Genomic DNA, 17542 nt, shown 5'->3' with positions numbered 1-17542 from the left:
CTAACATAGCCTCATCACCATGAAAATTCTGTGACCACATTTGTGTACAATAATCCATATGAGGCCTGATCAAGGCCTTATACAATGGCATCACAGCCTCTTCATTTCTGCATATGAGGGTCCCCTGCATCATTGCTATTATCTGATGTGACATCTTCACAACTTTTGCAATGTGGTGCTTAATTTCAGATCCTTGTTCACCACCACTCCCAGATCTCTTATCTTGTCTACCTCCTTAAAAGTATTCCCACCAAGTGTATACTTTGCATCTCATTGTTGCTTACCAAATTTCAAAACCTTACACCCTGCAACACTGAACTAATAGTTCCACTCACCTGCCCATTCATGTAATCTATTCAAGTCTTCCTGTAAGCCCATAACATCTACATGACTGCATTACTCTCACCAATTTTGCTTCATCTGCAAACATCTGCATATCACCAATTTAACCCATTCCAATATCAGTAATATACAAATTGAACAACAATGGTCCCAAAACTGATCCCTGTGGTACACCACCACTGACCTTCCTCTTTTGAGATACTGAACCCCCATATACAACTTGCTATGTCAAATTGCTGAAATTGTAGTCAATTCATTCAATAATCATGTTTGTATTCTCTATCTCTCATTAGATAGGTATCTTATTAGATCATGTTAGTAAAACATGATCTCCCTTTAACAAATCTATGCTGATAACCACAGAAAATACTGCTCTTATCAACCCATTTCTGTATCCTACTTCTCACCATTCTCTCTCTCTCTAGTAACTTTGCCACAACTCCAGTTATACTGATTGACCTATAATTTATAGTCACAACCTTATAACCACCTTTATGCATTGGAATCAGTAGGAATCATATCAGTGACCTGTTAGTTGGAGAGCTGAACTCCATTGTTCAAATAGGTTGGCAATTTTCTAATAATGGCAGTTTTCTGTGACATAATTTGAAATTATTCAGTAAGTGAAAGGATTTCCTTTTCAAGGAAAGGCATTAGAAGCCATAGCAAGCCTTTTGCAATGCTTAAATTCCCAACAAAATTCCACTTCCACTTCTTTTCACTCCCTTGGAACCTGTGCTGTTGTAAGACTTATTAAACAGGCATGTCAGTGCTACTGCAAACTTCCTGGAACATTCCCTTAAAACATGTGGTGATATGTCATAAAATTCTGTCATCTTATTGACATCAAGGTTTTTATTTCCTCACTTACCTCCTGCTCACCTCAGAATTAAGCCATCCTCTCCTATGTTGTCTACACTTAAGTTTCTCATGATTTTGCCCTGATGAGGATGAAACGCTGTTATAATTCTTGCAAATTGGCTTATACATTGGTTAGACATTATTATTATTATTATTATTCAGGCCTCCAAGGAGTCAAAAGACTCATCGAGGGAGGTCCTTTCTAAGACATAAAGTCTGTCAAGACTCATCGAGGGGAGGTCCCCCCCCTGAGAAACACAAAGTTTATCATACCACTCCTTAAACCCACTGACAGTTCTCGCTCCCACCACTCCATCAGGCAATGCATTCCACGGCTCAACCACCCTCCACACAAAGAAACCACTCCTTACCCTCTTGCTCACAGTTTCCTTTCGTAACTTCCAGGGATGGCCTCTTGTCATCACTCCTTCCCGCTGATCAACCAAGCGAAAGAACTCCCCAGTGTCAACCCTGTAACTACCTCTCAACAGTTTAAAAGTCTCAATCATATCACCTCTCCTTCTTCTATCCACCAAACTCTGCAGTCCACATTCTCTCAGCCGATCCTCATAACTATCCTTGTACAGTCCTGAAACCATCTTTGTATCCTTTCCACAGTTAATTTATCCCCTTCAAATCCTGGGGACCAAATCTGAGAACAATAGTCCAAGTGTGGTCTGATCAGAGACTTATACAACGGAATGATAACCCTCTTATCTCTGCAGGTCAGTGTCCTTCTCATAATAGCAGCAATCCTCTGTGTTACCTTCACCACCTTTGCAATATGTCCCCTAAACTTCAGGTTTCTATCAATCATCAACCCCAGATCTCTTGTCTCCCCTACTTCCTCCAGTATAACTCCTCCCATAGAGTATGCAGCATCCCATCGATGTTTCCCAAACCTCAAGACCTTACATTTTGCTGCATTAAACTGATACCCCCATTCATTTGCCCATCTATCTAGCTTATTTAAATCCTCTTGCAGGGCTACCACATCTGCACTATTACTAATAATCCTTCCAAGCTTCGCATCATCCGCAAACAACTGAATATCCCCCTGCAATCCACTGGCTATGTCATTGATATAAAGGTTAAACAATATAGGTCCTAGTACTGAGCCCTGTGGGACCCCACTTGTAACCCTCTGCCTCCTGGAAACTGCTCCACCATACACAACTCTCTGATACCTATCAGACAGCCAATCCTGAATCCAGTTGACCAATCTGACATCCAGACCCATGTGCTGCAACTTAAATATCAGCTTATCATGTGGCACCCTGTCAAATGCCTTCGCCAAGTCTAAGAAAATTGCAGTATATGCCTTTCCCTCATCTAATGCTCTTGTAACTTTATTATAAAAGGCTAGCATATTGCTAAAACAAGAGCGTCCTTCACAAATCCATGTTGATTCTCACAGATAACATTACCCTCATCTGCCCAATGCTGTACATGGTCCCTCACTACTTTCTCCAAGATCTTAACAACTACTGATGACACACAGACTGGCCTATAATTAGACACTTCCAGTCTGTTACCACCCTTATGCAATGGCACTATCTTACCTTCCTTCCATTCCCTGGGCACCTTTGCCAAAGCCAGACTTTCATTGAAAAGCCACGTTAAAGGTATTGTCAATTCCCTAGCACATTCTCTCAAAACTCGTGGCGAAATACCATCCAGTCCCACAGCTTTACTGACATCCAGAGTACTCAGTATCTGAATACTTCTAATTTTTTAGGAAATGACAACATACATTATATTATTAATTACAGAAACCTTAAAACCTTAATTAATGACTACCTGTATGTTGGCAATGTTACATTACCATCTTCAGGGATCACAAAACAATCATGTGCGTGCAGGCACTAACACTAAGCAAATGAGGCCGAAGAAAGGCAACTGAGGTCGTCCAAGAATCCTGAAGGTGCCCCCTTAGCAGGCTAAATTTGGCTGTTGTGGCCATTCAGCTGATGTTCTTAGAATGCAAGCTTCCCAAATTTAGGGCATGTACCCAAATTTGTTGATGTCTGGGAAGTTTTTCAGAACCAAGGCTGATTCAAAGAATAATCTTTTGCACTTGTACTTGCTGCAGTGTAATAAAGTGGCCTATTTCCAGCATATTCTGTGGTGGGTGTCCAGTGCATTGCCAGCAAGTCTCAAGTGGCTGTATTTGGTGAAACTGGATGTAGTCCTTGCATTTGGATATCCTGATATTGACTGTCCTGCCTGTTTGGCCATAATAGGACAGTTTGCAACTTCAAGGGACCTGGTATACTCCAGGCAGATTCTAAGGGTAGTGGCTGGTCTTTGGTAGAGCAGATACGAGATGCTAATTTCTTGTGTGGTTTGTAACTAGTTGTGAGGTCATATTTTCTTAGGATTTTTGTTAGCTTTTTGGATGTACCCCAGACATAAGGAATGATGATAGATTTAGAGTAATTTCTGTAATGAAGAGGGAGGGGGAGATTGTAGTTAACTGGTTTTAATATTTTTTGGGGTTTGTAGTCATTGGCTAAGAAGGTGTTAAGGATATGGTTAAGTTCAGTAGTTGGGGCATTGTTATCTAAGCTGATTAATTTTGCCCTGTTATATAAGATTTTTATAATCCCATATTGTTGGGAGGGGGGGTGTTACTACTGGTGAATGTATCTACCTATATGTGTAGGTTTTCTGTAAACAGAGAAAGCCAGAGATCCATCAAGCTGGTACGTAGTGAGTGTCTAGGAAAGGAGACTGTTGTTGTTTTCCTTTACTAAGATAAAGTGGATCCTGGGGTGTTGATTTTTTAAGTGTGTTGAGAAATTATTGAGTGTATCCAGGCCATGCAGCCAAATAGCAAACACATCATCCAAGTAGCATAGCCAAACACTGGGTTTATGTGGGGCAAAGTTTAAGGCTTTTTCTTCAAAGGTCTCCATTAAGAAGTTGGCCATGAGCGGAGAATTCATGTCTGTATTCTCTATCTCTTTGTAGAATTTTCCTTGCCAAATGAAATAGCCTGAGTTCATAGTGAACTGAAATTGGGCTGTGATATTGGGAAGAAATTTGGCTTGGATAAGATCTCATCCAAGCCAAATTTACTCCTGATATATGTATGTTACTCTGTATATTGAGTGACCACTTATTAGCTATAAGATAGGATATTAGTAAATGTCCCATCTTATAGCTTTTTCAATCTGTCCACTAGTATTAATGTACTATATGTTTACACCCTCTCTGGGCAGGATTCACAAAAAAAATTATAAATTACATTATATATGTGTTGTGTTGTATATTGAGTAATTTTTCTCTTCATACCTTAGTGCATTCCTTTCCAGAGCTTTAAAACTTAAATATAAATCCTTATTAATTTCCCATGATTTTTCAGCTATTTGTCTTAAAGTAAATCTCTGCTCTTGACAATCCCTATTTGGCCTGAAACCAGCTTGTTCTTCCCCAAGTTTCTCTTCCACAATTTTTCTTAGTCTCTTCTGAAGTGTGCATGCATAAATCTTACCTGGAACTCAGTAGAGAAATTTCTCAGCAAATCTCATATTCCATTTTATTTCATGTTTTATATCATTATGATATAAAACGTGAAAAAAAACATCTCACTTGCAAGGAGTCAAAGAACTCAAAGTGGGAGATCCTATTGTCACACCAATATAAATCATCAAACTCTACTAAAATCATTCACTGTTTCCAAACTTGCCATACGTTTAGCAATGCATTTCATTCACAAATAACTTTCCATGCAATAAACACATTTCTCATTGCTACCCTATTTCATACCTGTCTTATACAGGGACAACTTCTCATTTTGCTCCTGTCTTTCCCATTCTATGAAAAATCTGTTCCCCAATAATCTGGTAACAATTGCATAACAATATCTTGATGATATCCCATTGAGAAAATGCTCTGAAATTACATTTTCTCAATCATTCTTCATATCCAGCATTATAGTCAGTTGTATCTACCTGAATGTGTTTCTGGATCCTTTGAAATGTATCCTCATCCCATCAAAAATGACAGGTTTTTGTGATAATAATCCATATGGCCTAAACAATAAACCTCTCTGCTTTTATATGTTAGTGTCCTCCTCATCATTACTATAATCTGTTCTGAGGTCTTCACAATTTAATATTGTGTCTTCCCCTAAATTTTAGATCCTCTGCTACCATCACTCCATAATCAACCAATCTTACCCATCCTACTTATCTGTTTGGATTTAATCCATCTTGTAATGTGGTTATCTATCCATTGCTTTTTCAAAATAAAACTATCTATCATTTGTCACATTGTTGAAGCCATAAGTAGATTGCTAAAACACTCTCCCTTTATATAATGAGCAAAGTCTTTTTAGCAAAAAAAAAAAAAATAAATAAAAAAAAAAAAAAAAAAAAAAATATATATATATATATATATATATATATATATCAGAAGAGTACTGAACAACCTGGACACTAAAAATGTCTTTTGGTCCTAATGGCATTTGTTAAATTGTACTCAAATGTTGCACTCCTGAGCTACTACAGCCTGCCCTATATCATATCTTCTTTTATACTTAGCTGAATATGTACATGCATATATTCCGCCTATTAAAGGAAATAAAAGCCTGCCACCAAAATACCACTGAATCAGCTCCACCTGAATCCTATCCATAATAATTGGTCTCCGTAAAAAACGAAATCATGGAAAATTCATCAATAGTCAATTTCTACACAACCTAGTGGTTCACCACTTACACAGCAACCATAGTAGTGATTCTGCCAATTAAGATCCAAGGCTAAATTCTTAGCCCACATCACCTACCAGAGGACACATGCCATGGAAAGGTTTGGAGAAATGTGCTGTCACTCTTGCATTCTCTAGAGCTTTTAGCCTCTCTACTGGCAGTGGTGGATGAACTAGTGAGACCAAATTGCACTATTTATCTATGTTATTCAATAGTTGTTACAGAATTGTATCCAGATTTTGCTGAACGTCTATAGATGTCATGGCTGGTTAGGGTGTTAATCATGTTTGGCATTAAGGCCTGCCAAGCAATTTGCTATTCTTTGGCCTGCCTACCTTCCTTTGTAATTGGGTAGCTGGGTTTTCTATGGTGATTCATTGTGTCATAGTAGATGGTTCCCTTTCTTTGAACTTCACCACTAATGCAAGAGTGCTATAGCCAGTGCCATAAACAGTGATCTCCATGCCATCTTGCAGTGGAGTGAGAACAATATGGTCATTTTAATTGTCACCAAAATGCGGTTTTGCTTTTTTTCTTGCAAAAGAAATCTCAGCTTACCTACCTTTACCCTCAGTAATATACAAATCACCAGACAGGATCTGACCTCTCTCTTTCTGCTTGGACAGATATATTTTTCTCCAGCCTCTTCTGGTATAAATACATCTCATTAATAGCTTCCTCGACATCTAAAAAATTAGCATTTGCTTTTGCTCAAGATGCTATTTTTGACCAACTCAACTATAACTGTATACAAATCTTAAATCTGCCCATTCTTAGAATACTCTGCTAACATATTTGCTATGTTCCATCTAAAATCTCTGTAAAAATTCTCAATACTGTCAAGAGGATCACCGTTTGGCTCATAGATGAGCCCTGCCTGACAGATTCACTTCAATCTTTATCTCACAGATGCACTGTTTCAACTCTGTATTTCTTCTGTAACTACTTCCATAGTCATTGCTCCACTGAACTAGCCTTATAAAAGAGAACAGCAGCTGCTCAACATCTTATTTCAGTACAAATACAAGAAACCTGTTTTACTTCTTTTTCTTTTATTCCATATACCTCTATCCTCTGGAACAACCTCATAAAGTATTCCCAAACTATGACCTCCAGTTCTTCAAGAAAAATGTTGATAGCAATATTGACAAACTTCTTCTTTCCCAATCCTTGCCCGCAACCTACACTGATGTACTTATAGGTTCTTCTGCGTCTTGTGTACAGGAACAGTGTTTAAAAAAATTATATGTTCAATAGGTTAGATATTAATAAAGTTATTGGAAAGAGTGACATATTAAAGGTGACCGGCAGACACATGAACAGTATAAAGCCCAGGCCAGAAGGGTAACGAGTGTGGTAAGAAAAGCAGAAAAGAATTACGAAAGAACATTGGCCATGCAGGCTAAAGACAATCCTAAACAGTTTTTTCGATATGTTGCATGTAGAAGAAAAAATGTATATGGCAGAATGATTTTAAAGAATGCCGAAGGTAAGGAGGTAACTGAATCAGTTGATATAGTTGAATTACTGAGCAAGCACTTTGCAAGAGTATATCATCCAGGTGGTGACATTGCAGAAATGAATGAACCAAAAGTTTATACAGAAATTGTGGTGAATGAGGTGGAGGTGAGTAGTCTATTAAAAAAACTTCAATGTTAATACATCTGTGGGATTGGATGGTATACCAGCTCGTGTCGTACATGAAGCGGCTAAAGAATTAAGATTTTGGAGAAACTAATCAAGAGAAGAATACAGGATTGGATAGATGAAAATGGGATACTGTATAGGGGAAAACATGGTTTTGTGAAGGGTAGATCATGCCTCAGTAATTTGCTCACGTTTTATAACACAGTAAGTCTGAACTGGATAAGGGTAATGGATTTTCAGTGATTCTACTGGACCTTGCGAAGGCCTTTGATAGGATACCACATGGAACTCTAATCAGTAAACTGGAGCAGATGGGAATGGATATAGGGTTGGTGAGATGGATAGGAGGGTGGTTGATGGAAAGATACCAGAGAGTGTTTTATTCAGGAGTGGAGTCCAAAAGACGGCTTGTGACTAGTGGTGTGCTGCAGGGTTCTGTTCTTGGACCACTACTTTTCAATTTGTTCATTAACGATATAGGAAAGGATCTGAGAGGAAGTGTTCACTTGTTTGCTGATGATGCAAAGTGGGGTAGAGCAATTGTGAGTGCACAGGATGTCAAAATTTGCAGGATGATTTGGATAGTTTGGAGGACTGGGCTAAGGAAAATGGGTGTCAATTTAATGTGGCAAAGTGTAAGGTTATGCATTTTAGAGTGAAAAGATTAGCAGCAGTATATCACATTGGTGGAATCGTACTCCAGGAGATTGACGAGGCCAGGGATTTGGGAGTGTTGGTGGATAGGGAGTTGAAGTTTAGGGGGTACATTGCAAAAGTGGCTAAAACAGCTCATCAAATCACTTGGTTACTGAAAAATACTTTAACAAGCAGAGACAAACACGTTATTGTTCCTCTATATCGACCCCTGATAAGATCCTATCTGGACTACTGTGCCCAGATATGGGCGCCAGGGTTTCTTCTTGATGGGGAGGAGGTGGAGAGGATCCAGAGACAAGTGACCAACATGGTGGCAGGTCTGTGGAATGAACCTTATGAGAACAGATTGAAGATTTGTGGGTTGCAAAAATTGGTTGATAGGTGGAAAAGGAGTGATATGATTGAGACATTCAAATTACTGAAGGGTTTCTATAAGATTAATCCAGAAGATATTTTTGAGAATAGGGCTGGTGGTGGGAGGACTAGGGGCCATACATGGAAGCTGGGCAAAAATGTGGTTAACAGGGGTGTTAGAGCTAGGTTCTTTACTTGGAGAGTGGTAAATGAGTGGAATAAGCCGTCAGAGTCTGTTGTGGGTGCTATGACTGTGAATGAGTTTAAGGTGAGGTATGATAGATACTGTGTGAAAGACGAATAGTTGTTCTTGACATAATGTTAGGGGCTCCCTTGATGAGTCTGTCGACTCCTTGGAGTTGCCCGTAATAATAATAATTATGATATATGTTTTGAGAATGTGCAAAGAATTAATTGTGCTCTTAGTCTGGTTGTTTAATGAGAGTTTTGCAATAGAGAGGATCTCTAAGTAGGGAAAAGAAAGCAAAATAGTGCCACTGACAAAAGTGGTTCTATAGTTGGACAGTCTTTATAGTTGTGGTTAAGGTATTGGAGAAATTGGTTAGGAAGAGAATACCAAATTCATTGATAGATATATGATTCTCTGCAATGCTCAGCATGCATTTATATCATCTACTTGGATTTAATTATAAAGCAATGAATAAAGGGCTAGAGAAGGGAGACTCATACATGATAATATTCTTGGAATTCACGAATCTCCAATGTAATCTAATGTCTAATTTAATGTAAAGTAATGCACAGTAATCATCTCTTTAATGATTACTATGCATTACTTTGTATTTCATTACATGATAAGATGGTGTACAAGCTGTACAAGATGGCTTACAATGTGTACATGGCAGACAAGCAACTAAATTTGTCAGATGGGGTGGGTAGGAGATTAACTCTCTGAACAATACCACCATATTCTCCCAATTGGCTGCTTGAAGAGGTACCATGGCAAAAGAAGATGCAGATATTGGACAAACATTCATAGTTCATAGCAATTCATAAAGGCTGCTTGAAGGAAGTAATAGCGGACTGCATATCTAGAGTTATAAGAATAAATGAGGTGGGAATTAAATGAATGAGCAGCATCATTAAGCAGGAGCTGGAATTAAAATAAAATAAAAAATTTAAAAAAAAAGAAAGAAAAGTTTGTGGAAGAAATCTAAAGAGAAAAGTGATCAGCAAGCACATAAGCAGTAAAAAAAATAGGGCAGAACCAGTATAGTAAACAGGACAAACTCTGAGTACAGGAAGAAATTAGATATGGAAATTAAATTACCAAAAGTAATCTCAGATATTTCTTTTGATATGCTGCAACTAAAAGGTAGGATAATTCTGATGAATGCTGAATAGAGAGGTGACTGAAGCAAACAAAATAGTCAAATTACAGATTGATCACTATTCAAAGATGTAGCAACCAAGTGAAGATATTGTATTAACAGAATGTTACAGGACCTTATGTAGTATTAAAGGTAGATGACATAGAGGTAAATATTATATTACAGAACCTTAATATGAATAAACTATAGGATTAGATGGTATAGCAGCTCATGTATTACTAGAATGTGCTAGTGAATTTGACAATGCCTTTGACCAGATCATTTAACTTAATCTCAGTTCGGCGTGGGTCTCCCAAGAAGTGGAAAGAGGAGAAAATAGTTCCATTACATAAAGGGTACTCCAAGGCAATGGCAATATATTATTGACTGACCTCAGGAATGATGGTCAAGGTATTGCAGAAGTTGGTAAAGGACAAAATTTAGGAATGAATTTTTGAGAGGCAACATGGTTTTGTGAAGAATAAGTCGTGTCTGAGCAGTTTACTCACTTTTTTTTGTAATAAGATGTCAGCTGAGTTAGATAAGGAGAATGGCTACAAAGCAATACTGCTAAACTTTGCAGAGGCATTAATATGATATCACATGGAACTCTAAACATAAATTGGAAGAATTGGGGATGAATATAAATCTGGTGATGTGAATCAAAGGGTGCTGACAGATAGACATCAGAAATAGTTTATGTAGGAGTAGAGTCCAGGAGAAGGTCTGCGGCTGATACTGTACCATAGCACTCTGTACTCAGGATGCTGTTATGTAATTTTTGTATATTAATGATATAGCCAATGATCTCAGGGAAAATATTCAATAGCTTGCTGATAGTGCAAACCTAGGTAGAGCAATAGTTAATAAAGATGATGTAAAGATCCTACAGAATGATTTAAATAGACTAAAAATAGATTTCAGTGGTGTAAGCAAAAGAAAATAATTGTGGATGAATGGCCCTGTTACATGGCAATGGGGGATTGAGCAACCAATGCAGATAACATAGTGGAGTTGTTTAACGATGACTTTAATGGGGTATTTCATCCTGGATAAACAGGCCTGGTTGGCGTATCCGCTCTCCACCCAAAAGACTGCGGGTTCGAATCCCACCATAGGGATTGTAAAATCGTGTATAGAAGGAATCTTATACAAAAACACCTTGTATACTGATTTTACTGGTAAACAAGATTCCAATAAAAATACTTGTGATTTAATAGTGATAATTCTTTTTGTTTTTGAAATTAATAAATTGTGAATATTGTAACCTACAGATGTTCTGTAAAAGAACAAAGGAAAATAAGTGTAAAATAATTTGTGTCTAAAGAATTCTCTAGTCAATGATAATTCCAGACAGATTATCATATTAAGTTATGACCTGGGACAACTACCATCATGAAGGTCAACATTGCATGGGGGCTTTCTGCCTTAATGCAACAACTGGAAAAGGTAACAGGTGCAGAACATTGAAATACCCAGGGACGACGACGTAAGCGAACCCAAGGTCATCGGAGCTGGATAAATAGAGGGTTGCTGTGGTGAGTCGAGGCCTTTCCCTTTTCAGGTTATTCATCTTGCTAGTCAGGCATGCGGTTTCGAGTTCTTTCCAGAATGCTGGTCCTGCTATTGGTCAGCAAGAAGTTACGAGGTCACATGGAGTTCTGACCTGAGGTTAAGGTTACGATGTACGCGACAGCAGCAAGCTTTGCTAACATTGTGGGAGATCATTTGTGATCGCCATCGGAGACTTGCATTCCAGACAGAAAATGCCAAGGGAGCAACGTGACTAAGATTAGCGATTTTAAAGGAAATTTGATGCCGTGTTTCCATGCCACCGAATTCCTGATGCTCGCTGATAATAAAGAGGGATCTCAACAGCCCAAGAAAAGGTACCTGAGTTCAGTGCTAAAGACGAACGGTAACCGAAAGAGATTATTTCAAGGATCATTCAGAGAAGTCCAGACTTATGTTCAAGTAAGATTTTTTCATTGTTTATCTAGAGAAAAAGATTGTGACGGTGTTTAATTAAGGGTTTTGTTATATAGGGTACTTGAGGACTTTAGGCCTAATGCTGATATTTGAATTGTTTTGCCTTATGTGAGAGAAAGCCTAGTTTAGAAATTTAGGAAATACATCTTGTGTTTAATGTTGTAGCTATTGTATAAACTTACAAATGTTTATCTGAGGATGATTTGAGTATATCTAGGTTAATGTTATAGACACGTAATTGTGTCTATAATTACTAGAAGTAACTGTGTTGAGGGACTAAATGTAAACGTAATGTTGAGTTGTTATTTGAAGCATGAAAGCAAAATCTATTTGTAACTTATAATTGACCGTTTGTATATTTCATTAGTGATGAATAAATTGTTTTCTTGTTTAAATAACTTCCCTGATTGATATTTTCAATGCATTACTCATTAAACTCGAATCTGTGTGGTTATAGTCGTGGCAATATCTACCTTAAGGTAGATATTGCCACGACTGTAGATTAGAAGGGTTAAGCTTCTAGATTTAATTATTATTAAGAGAGGAAGGTTCCGTGTGTTTTACTGTGTGTTTTTCTTTGGAGGGAGATTCACCTCCCATCCACGTATTTTGGTGGTGCAGCTAGAAATCAAACAAATTTTCCAAAATTCAAATTAGAAAAACACCAGCTGTTCAGACAAAGAGATTGGCTCCAGCCTGAGGTGATTTCTTTGTTCTGTGAGCTTTGCACATGTGAGCTTCAATATTTGCAGCCAAACGGATAAGAGAGTAATCAAAGTTAAGAAGATAAGTTTAAATGAGATAACGTAGATTTACAAAGGCGCAGCAAGCGAAAAAGACTTAATAAGAGATTTTAATAAGGACTGAATATAAACAAAATTTACATATTTCTACAACATGGATGTTTGTTTGTGAAAATACTAGTGGTGGTGATTGGTAGTAGATGCCTTTGGTGTAGATGATGAAGGTAGTTGTGGTTGGTGGAGATGGAGAGTTGTAGAGTAGGTACCCTCTCTAGATGAATCTTTGGACTCCCTGGAGGTGTTATGTAATAATAATAATAATAAACAGATTTTGTTCCTAGAGTGATGAGGTGGTTGAAGGTATAGAAGTGTATAAGACAAATGCATTGTATTTCAAATACTAAGTTCTCTGAAAACCAATAAGACTGTGGGATTGGGGATTTCACCATGTGTTTTAAGAGAATGCTCTAAGGAATACACAGTTCATTGATCTGGCTGTTCAGAAAGTGCAACTGCTAGAATAGAATCAAAGGAGTGGAAGTCAGATAAAATGGTGCCATTGCATTTAGCATGATGATAAAATGGAAACGTAACTCAGTAGAAGTGGCATTTGCAGTCTACAGCACTTGACTGCATGAAGAAAGACTTGGGGGTTCAAATGTAGTTGCCAACTAGAGGTACATTTTCTAAGCATTTTTTCGATTGGTTCCCAAATTAGTCGACTCTGGCACAGGTAAGCAGGTGTTTTCTCCCGTAAACTCGGGTTTTTCATCCCATAAACTCAAGAAAATCGACCGTTGAATCCACAATGTTTTCAGACATTAAAAATATTGTTTAGGGTTAGGGACCACGAGATAGTAGCACTTGCTAGCCGCCTTCTTCACTGTGTACCAATTAATTAGTGATGGCTTTAGGCCAGCTATCTCTGATTGGCTACCAGTGGAGATTGGACTGCCCACTCAGTCTCCAAAAGTTAGATAGTGCTAAAACGGCCTCATCTACTCCCTCTACGGGAACAAAAATGATGTGAGCTGATTTTTTTTTTTATATATATGTCACTTTTTTATTATTTAATATTTTACATTCATAAAAAAATATTTTTTGATGAGTAATCATTTTTAATATTATTAAAAATGATTACTCATCATTTTTATAACACCAAGTAATATTATTTGGTGTTTATTATAAAGTAAAAACAATTTATTTAAGTTAAATAAGGTCTATGTTTATGAAATTTTTGATTAAAATACCATATTCTTAAAATTTTCTTATCTTCCTCTCATCCACTTTTTTATTTTTTTTCTCCAGTTAACAGATGTGTGGTTACAGATTGATCACTTAAATTTTCGCAAACCTGTGGTCGGGTACTATAGCCCCACTGTTATCTACTCTTGTCAAAAGTTTCATACCAAAAATGATCAGCTGAAGTGAGTAAATAATGTATATTAGAAACTATATATGTCAATTGATATACTACTTACATACAACATTTTTTACTTTTATATAAATTTTTCTGCACATTTTGCATGAAAGTTTTACAAAATTTTGGAAAAGGACTTATTTTTAGAAGTATGACTAGCTAGGCTTATAAATATTTCATATTTATTGGCTTATCTGTATTTTTATGGATTCTGATGGCATAGAACAAATTAGAAATTTAAAAATCATATGACAATTTTGTTCCCATTAGTCTTAATTTTTTATAATTACAATGAAATATTTATTTAAAAAAAAAAAGTTAACAAACAAAATTTTGATATAGCAAAAGTTTTTTTTATCATATTGAACTTTAAATTCATTCACACTTCTAGCATTCACAGCACATTCCAGTGATGCATTCTACTTATCCACCACCTTCAACACAAATAATCTATTCCTCACCGCACACTTTACACAACTTCCAGGATGGCCTCTTGTTTTCTCACTATTACCTTCCACTTATATGTATTCTCTTCTGTATTAATCCAGTAAAATAAACTAATTTAAATATCTCATATGGTCACGTCTTTTTCATCTAACTACTAAATTTTACAGTCCCTCAATCTTTCCTGATAACACCATTCCAGAGAGCCCAGTATTACCTACCTAATGATTTCAGTATGTATGGCTTTGATCAGACCACGTATGGATTGTGCTCAGATTAGGTCATGTAGTTTTCAAAAAAGGATGAAGAGATATTGGAAAAAGTCCAGAGACAATTGACTAACGTGGTTTCAGGAATATTGAGTATGAAAATAGATTGAGGACATGCAATTTGCAGTCTAGCAGATAGGAGAAGGGTGGATATGATTGAGAAATATAAGTTGGTAAGGATTATTACCAGATTAATATGGATGAGGTGTGTGTGTTAGAGTAAGATCTCCCATGATGAGCCTTTTGACTCCATTGTGGGAGATCTTAAAAAAGCTGTTTATTTCATAAAGGCCTTGTTTGAATTGATTTTATTTAACCATATCTCTGTTCTCTAAGTGAATAAGGAAATAAAAGTAACAGATATTGTGACAGCTATAAAAGACAATAATGGCACTTAATGTTTGACAAGGTCTTAATTTTATTAAAGACAAGATTAAAATGTTGTCTAAATGCTTGACAACAGATGAACAAAAAGAACATTGAAATGGATTCCAAAAAACTGGACAGTGAAGAGTAGCAGTAAGATGGAATGATGAGATAAAAAATATTATGATTAATTATATGAAGAGCCAAAGGCTTCAATTCGGTGACATATAAACTTATTTAAGTTAAGGGATATTACATCCCATATTGTTTCATAGCCGAATATAGTAAATATATAAAGTTCGGAGAGTCCAAATGTAAGCAAATACCTGGATAGCGTTACAACTGACCCTTTAGGGAGTGCAACACTGAGGCAACTCATGGTAAGGGTGGAGCAAGCTCCGATCACTATTCTTGATATTTCTCCATAATGTGAAACCCAGCTCCTAGGAGCTGTATTACTGTTTTACATTATGAGTGAGAGAAGGTCACTACCCAGACCGGTTTCAACCTTTATAAAGGTTGAAACCGGTCTGGGTAGTGACCTCACCATGAGTTGCATCAGTGTTGCACTCCCTAAAGTGTCAGTTGTAACACTATCCAGGTATTTGCTTACGCTTGGACTCGCCAAACTTTATATATTTACCATATTCGGCATGAAACTCTTTGAGTTTCTTATTCGGCTATGAAACAATATGGAATGTAATATCCCTTAACTTAAATAATATTATTATGATTATTATTAATAATGGCAGACCTCGATGGAGTCAATGACTCATCAAGGGAGATACTCAATCACACACAAAGCTCATCAAATCATGTCTTAAACTCATTCAATGTGTCCACATTCCTCACACTCTCAGGCAATGCATTCCCCTCACCTTGAAAAGCTCAGACTCCTCACTCCTTTGCTCACGCTCCTTATACAGTTTCTAGTGATGGTCTCTTCTTCTATCCCCCCCCTCCCATTCTATGAAAAATTTCTTCCATGTTAGCTTGCTAACAACCCTTAACCAACCTGTGTGTGTCTCAGTGTCTCAGCTATAATATCCCCCCTCTATTCCTATTTACGAAGCTTTGTAAATTGCAATTCCTCAGTCCGTCTTCATACCCCACATAATGGAGACCATTTACCAGCTTACCAAATCTTCTGTGGACCTTTTCTAACATATCCTCAGTACCATGAAAACCAGGTCACCAAATCTATACTGAGTAATTTATATCACCTGATCAAGGCCTTATACAGTGGAACCATTACCACTGCATCATTGCCATAATCCAGTGTGACAACTTCACAACTTGTGCAGTGTGTCCCCTGAATTTTAGGTCCTTATCCACTGCCACTTCCAGATCTTGCATCTCTCCTCTTTCAAAGCTTAACATTGAATTGACAGTTCTGCTTGCCTGCCATTTATACAATCTATTCAACTTCTCCTGTAAGGCCAAAACATCTGCTTGATTACTCATTGTTCTTCCAACTTTTGCAATATCTGCAAACAATTGCATGTCTTCAGTTAAACCTGGCCCAATATCATTCATATAAGAGTTAAACAACAATGGCCTCAAAATAGACCCCTCCAGCACTCCACTAGTGGATTTTCACTTTTTGGATACCATCCCCATATACAACTTACTGATGCCTAGCTGACAGCCAATTATTAGTCTGTATCCAATCCTATCCATTCCAATTTAGTTACCAACTTATCATCTGGCAATCTATCAAAAGTTTTTGCCAAATCTGAGTACTACTGTATATGCATCTGCCATGTCCAGTTCATTCATCACCTTATTATAAAACATGACTTCCCTTTAACAAACCGATGCTGACAATCACAGAGAATACTGCTGTTATTAATCGATTTCTGTATCCTTGCTCTCTCTCCAGTACATTAACCACAACTCCATGTATACAGATTGCCAAATACAAAGGTTGATTGAAAAGTTTGGTAAATTTCCAATAGACGACAACACAGTTCATTCATTCATACCAGTTTTCATGACCCTGGGCAAAATTTTAGCCACATGCAACACGTAGTTCTCATTTGCAAACATTTAAAATGACTGTGTACGCAATTTTCATAAAAATGGAGAAAAACAAGTTTCTTGCAGTGATAAAACACTTTTATTTCAAGAAGTGGACAGAAGCGCAGATCAAAGCCGAGTTAGATGCAGTTCATGGGGACTCTGCACCAGCATTAAAGACTATTTATTTTTGGATAAATTACTTTAAACGTGGTTGTAAGTCCATCAAAGATGAAGCACGCTCTGGATGCCCAACCGAGGTTACTAGGAAGGAAATTATTGAAAAAATCCATGGTATCGTTATGGAAGACCGCCAAGTGAAAGTGCATGAGACTGTAGACATCTCAACTGAACAGGTGTATAATATCGTGCATGAAAATTTGCACATG

At 37.2% G+C, this 17542-nt stretch overlaps 1 protein-coding gene across 1 annotated transcript in view; it reads left to right on the top strand.

Moving 5' to 3' along the window:
* LOC150103773 (carnitine O-acetyltransferase-like) overlaps positions 1–17542 on the top strand; it is a 179270-nt gene that overhangs the window by 57915 nt on the left and 103813 nt on the right. Inside the window, exon 4 of the mRNA XM_090397071.1 lies at positions 13944–14062. Within this exon, the coding sequence (XP_090253197.1) occupies positions 13944–14062 (119 nt within the window). The remainder of the gene's footprint in view (positions 1–13943; positions 14063–17542) is intronic.

This window comes from Typopeltis vanoorti, chromosome 8 (assembly GCF_054136105.1).
Source record: "Typopeltis vanoorti isolate ZY-2024b chromosome 8, IOZ_Tvanoo_1.0, whole genome shotgun sequence".
In the NCBI taxonomy this organism is placed as follows: domain Eukaryota; kingdom Metazoa; phylum Arthropoda; class Arachnida; order Uropygi; family Thelyphonidae; genus Typopeltis; species Typopeltis vanoorti.
The sequence above is the reverse complement of the archived record's forward strand: the minus strand, read 5'-3'. Positions and strand labels throughout refer to the sequence as shown.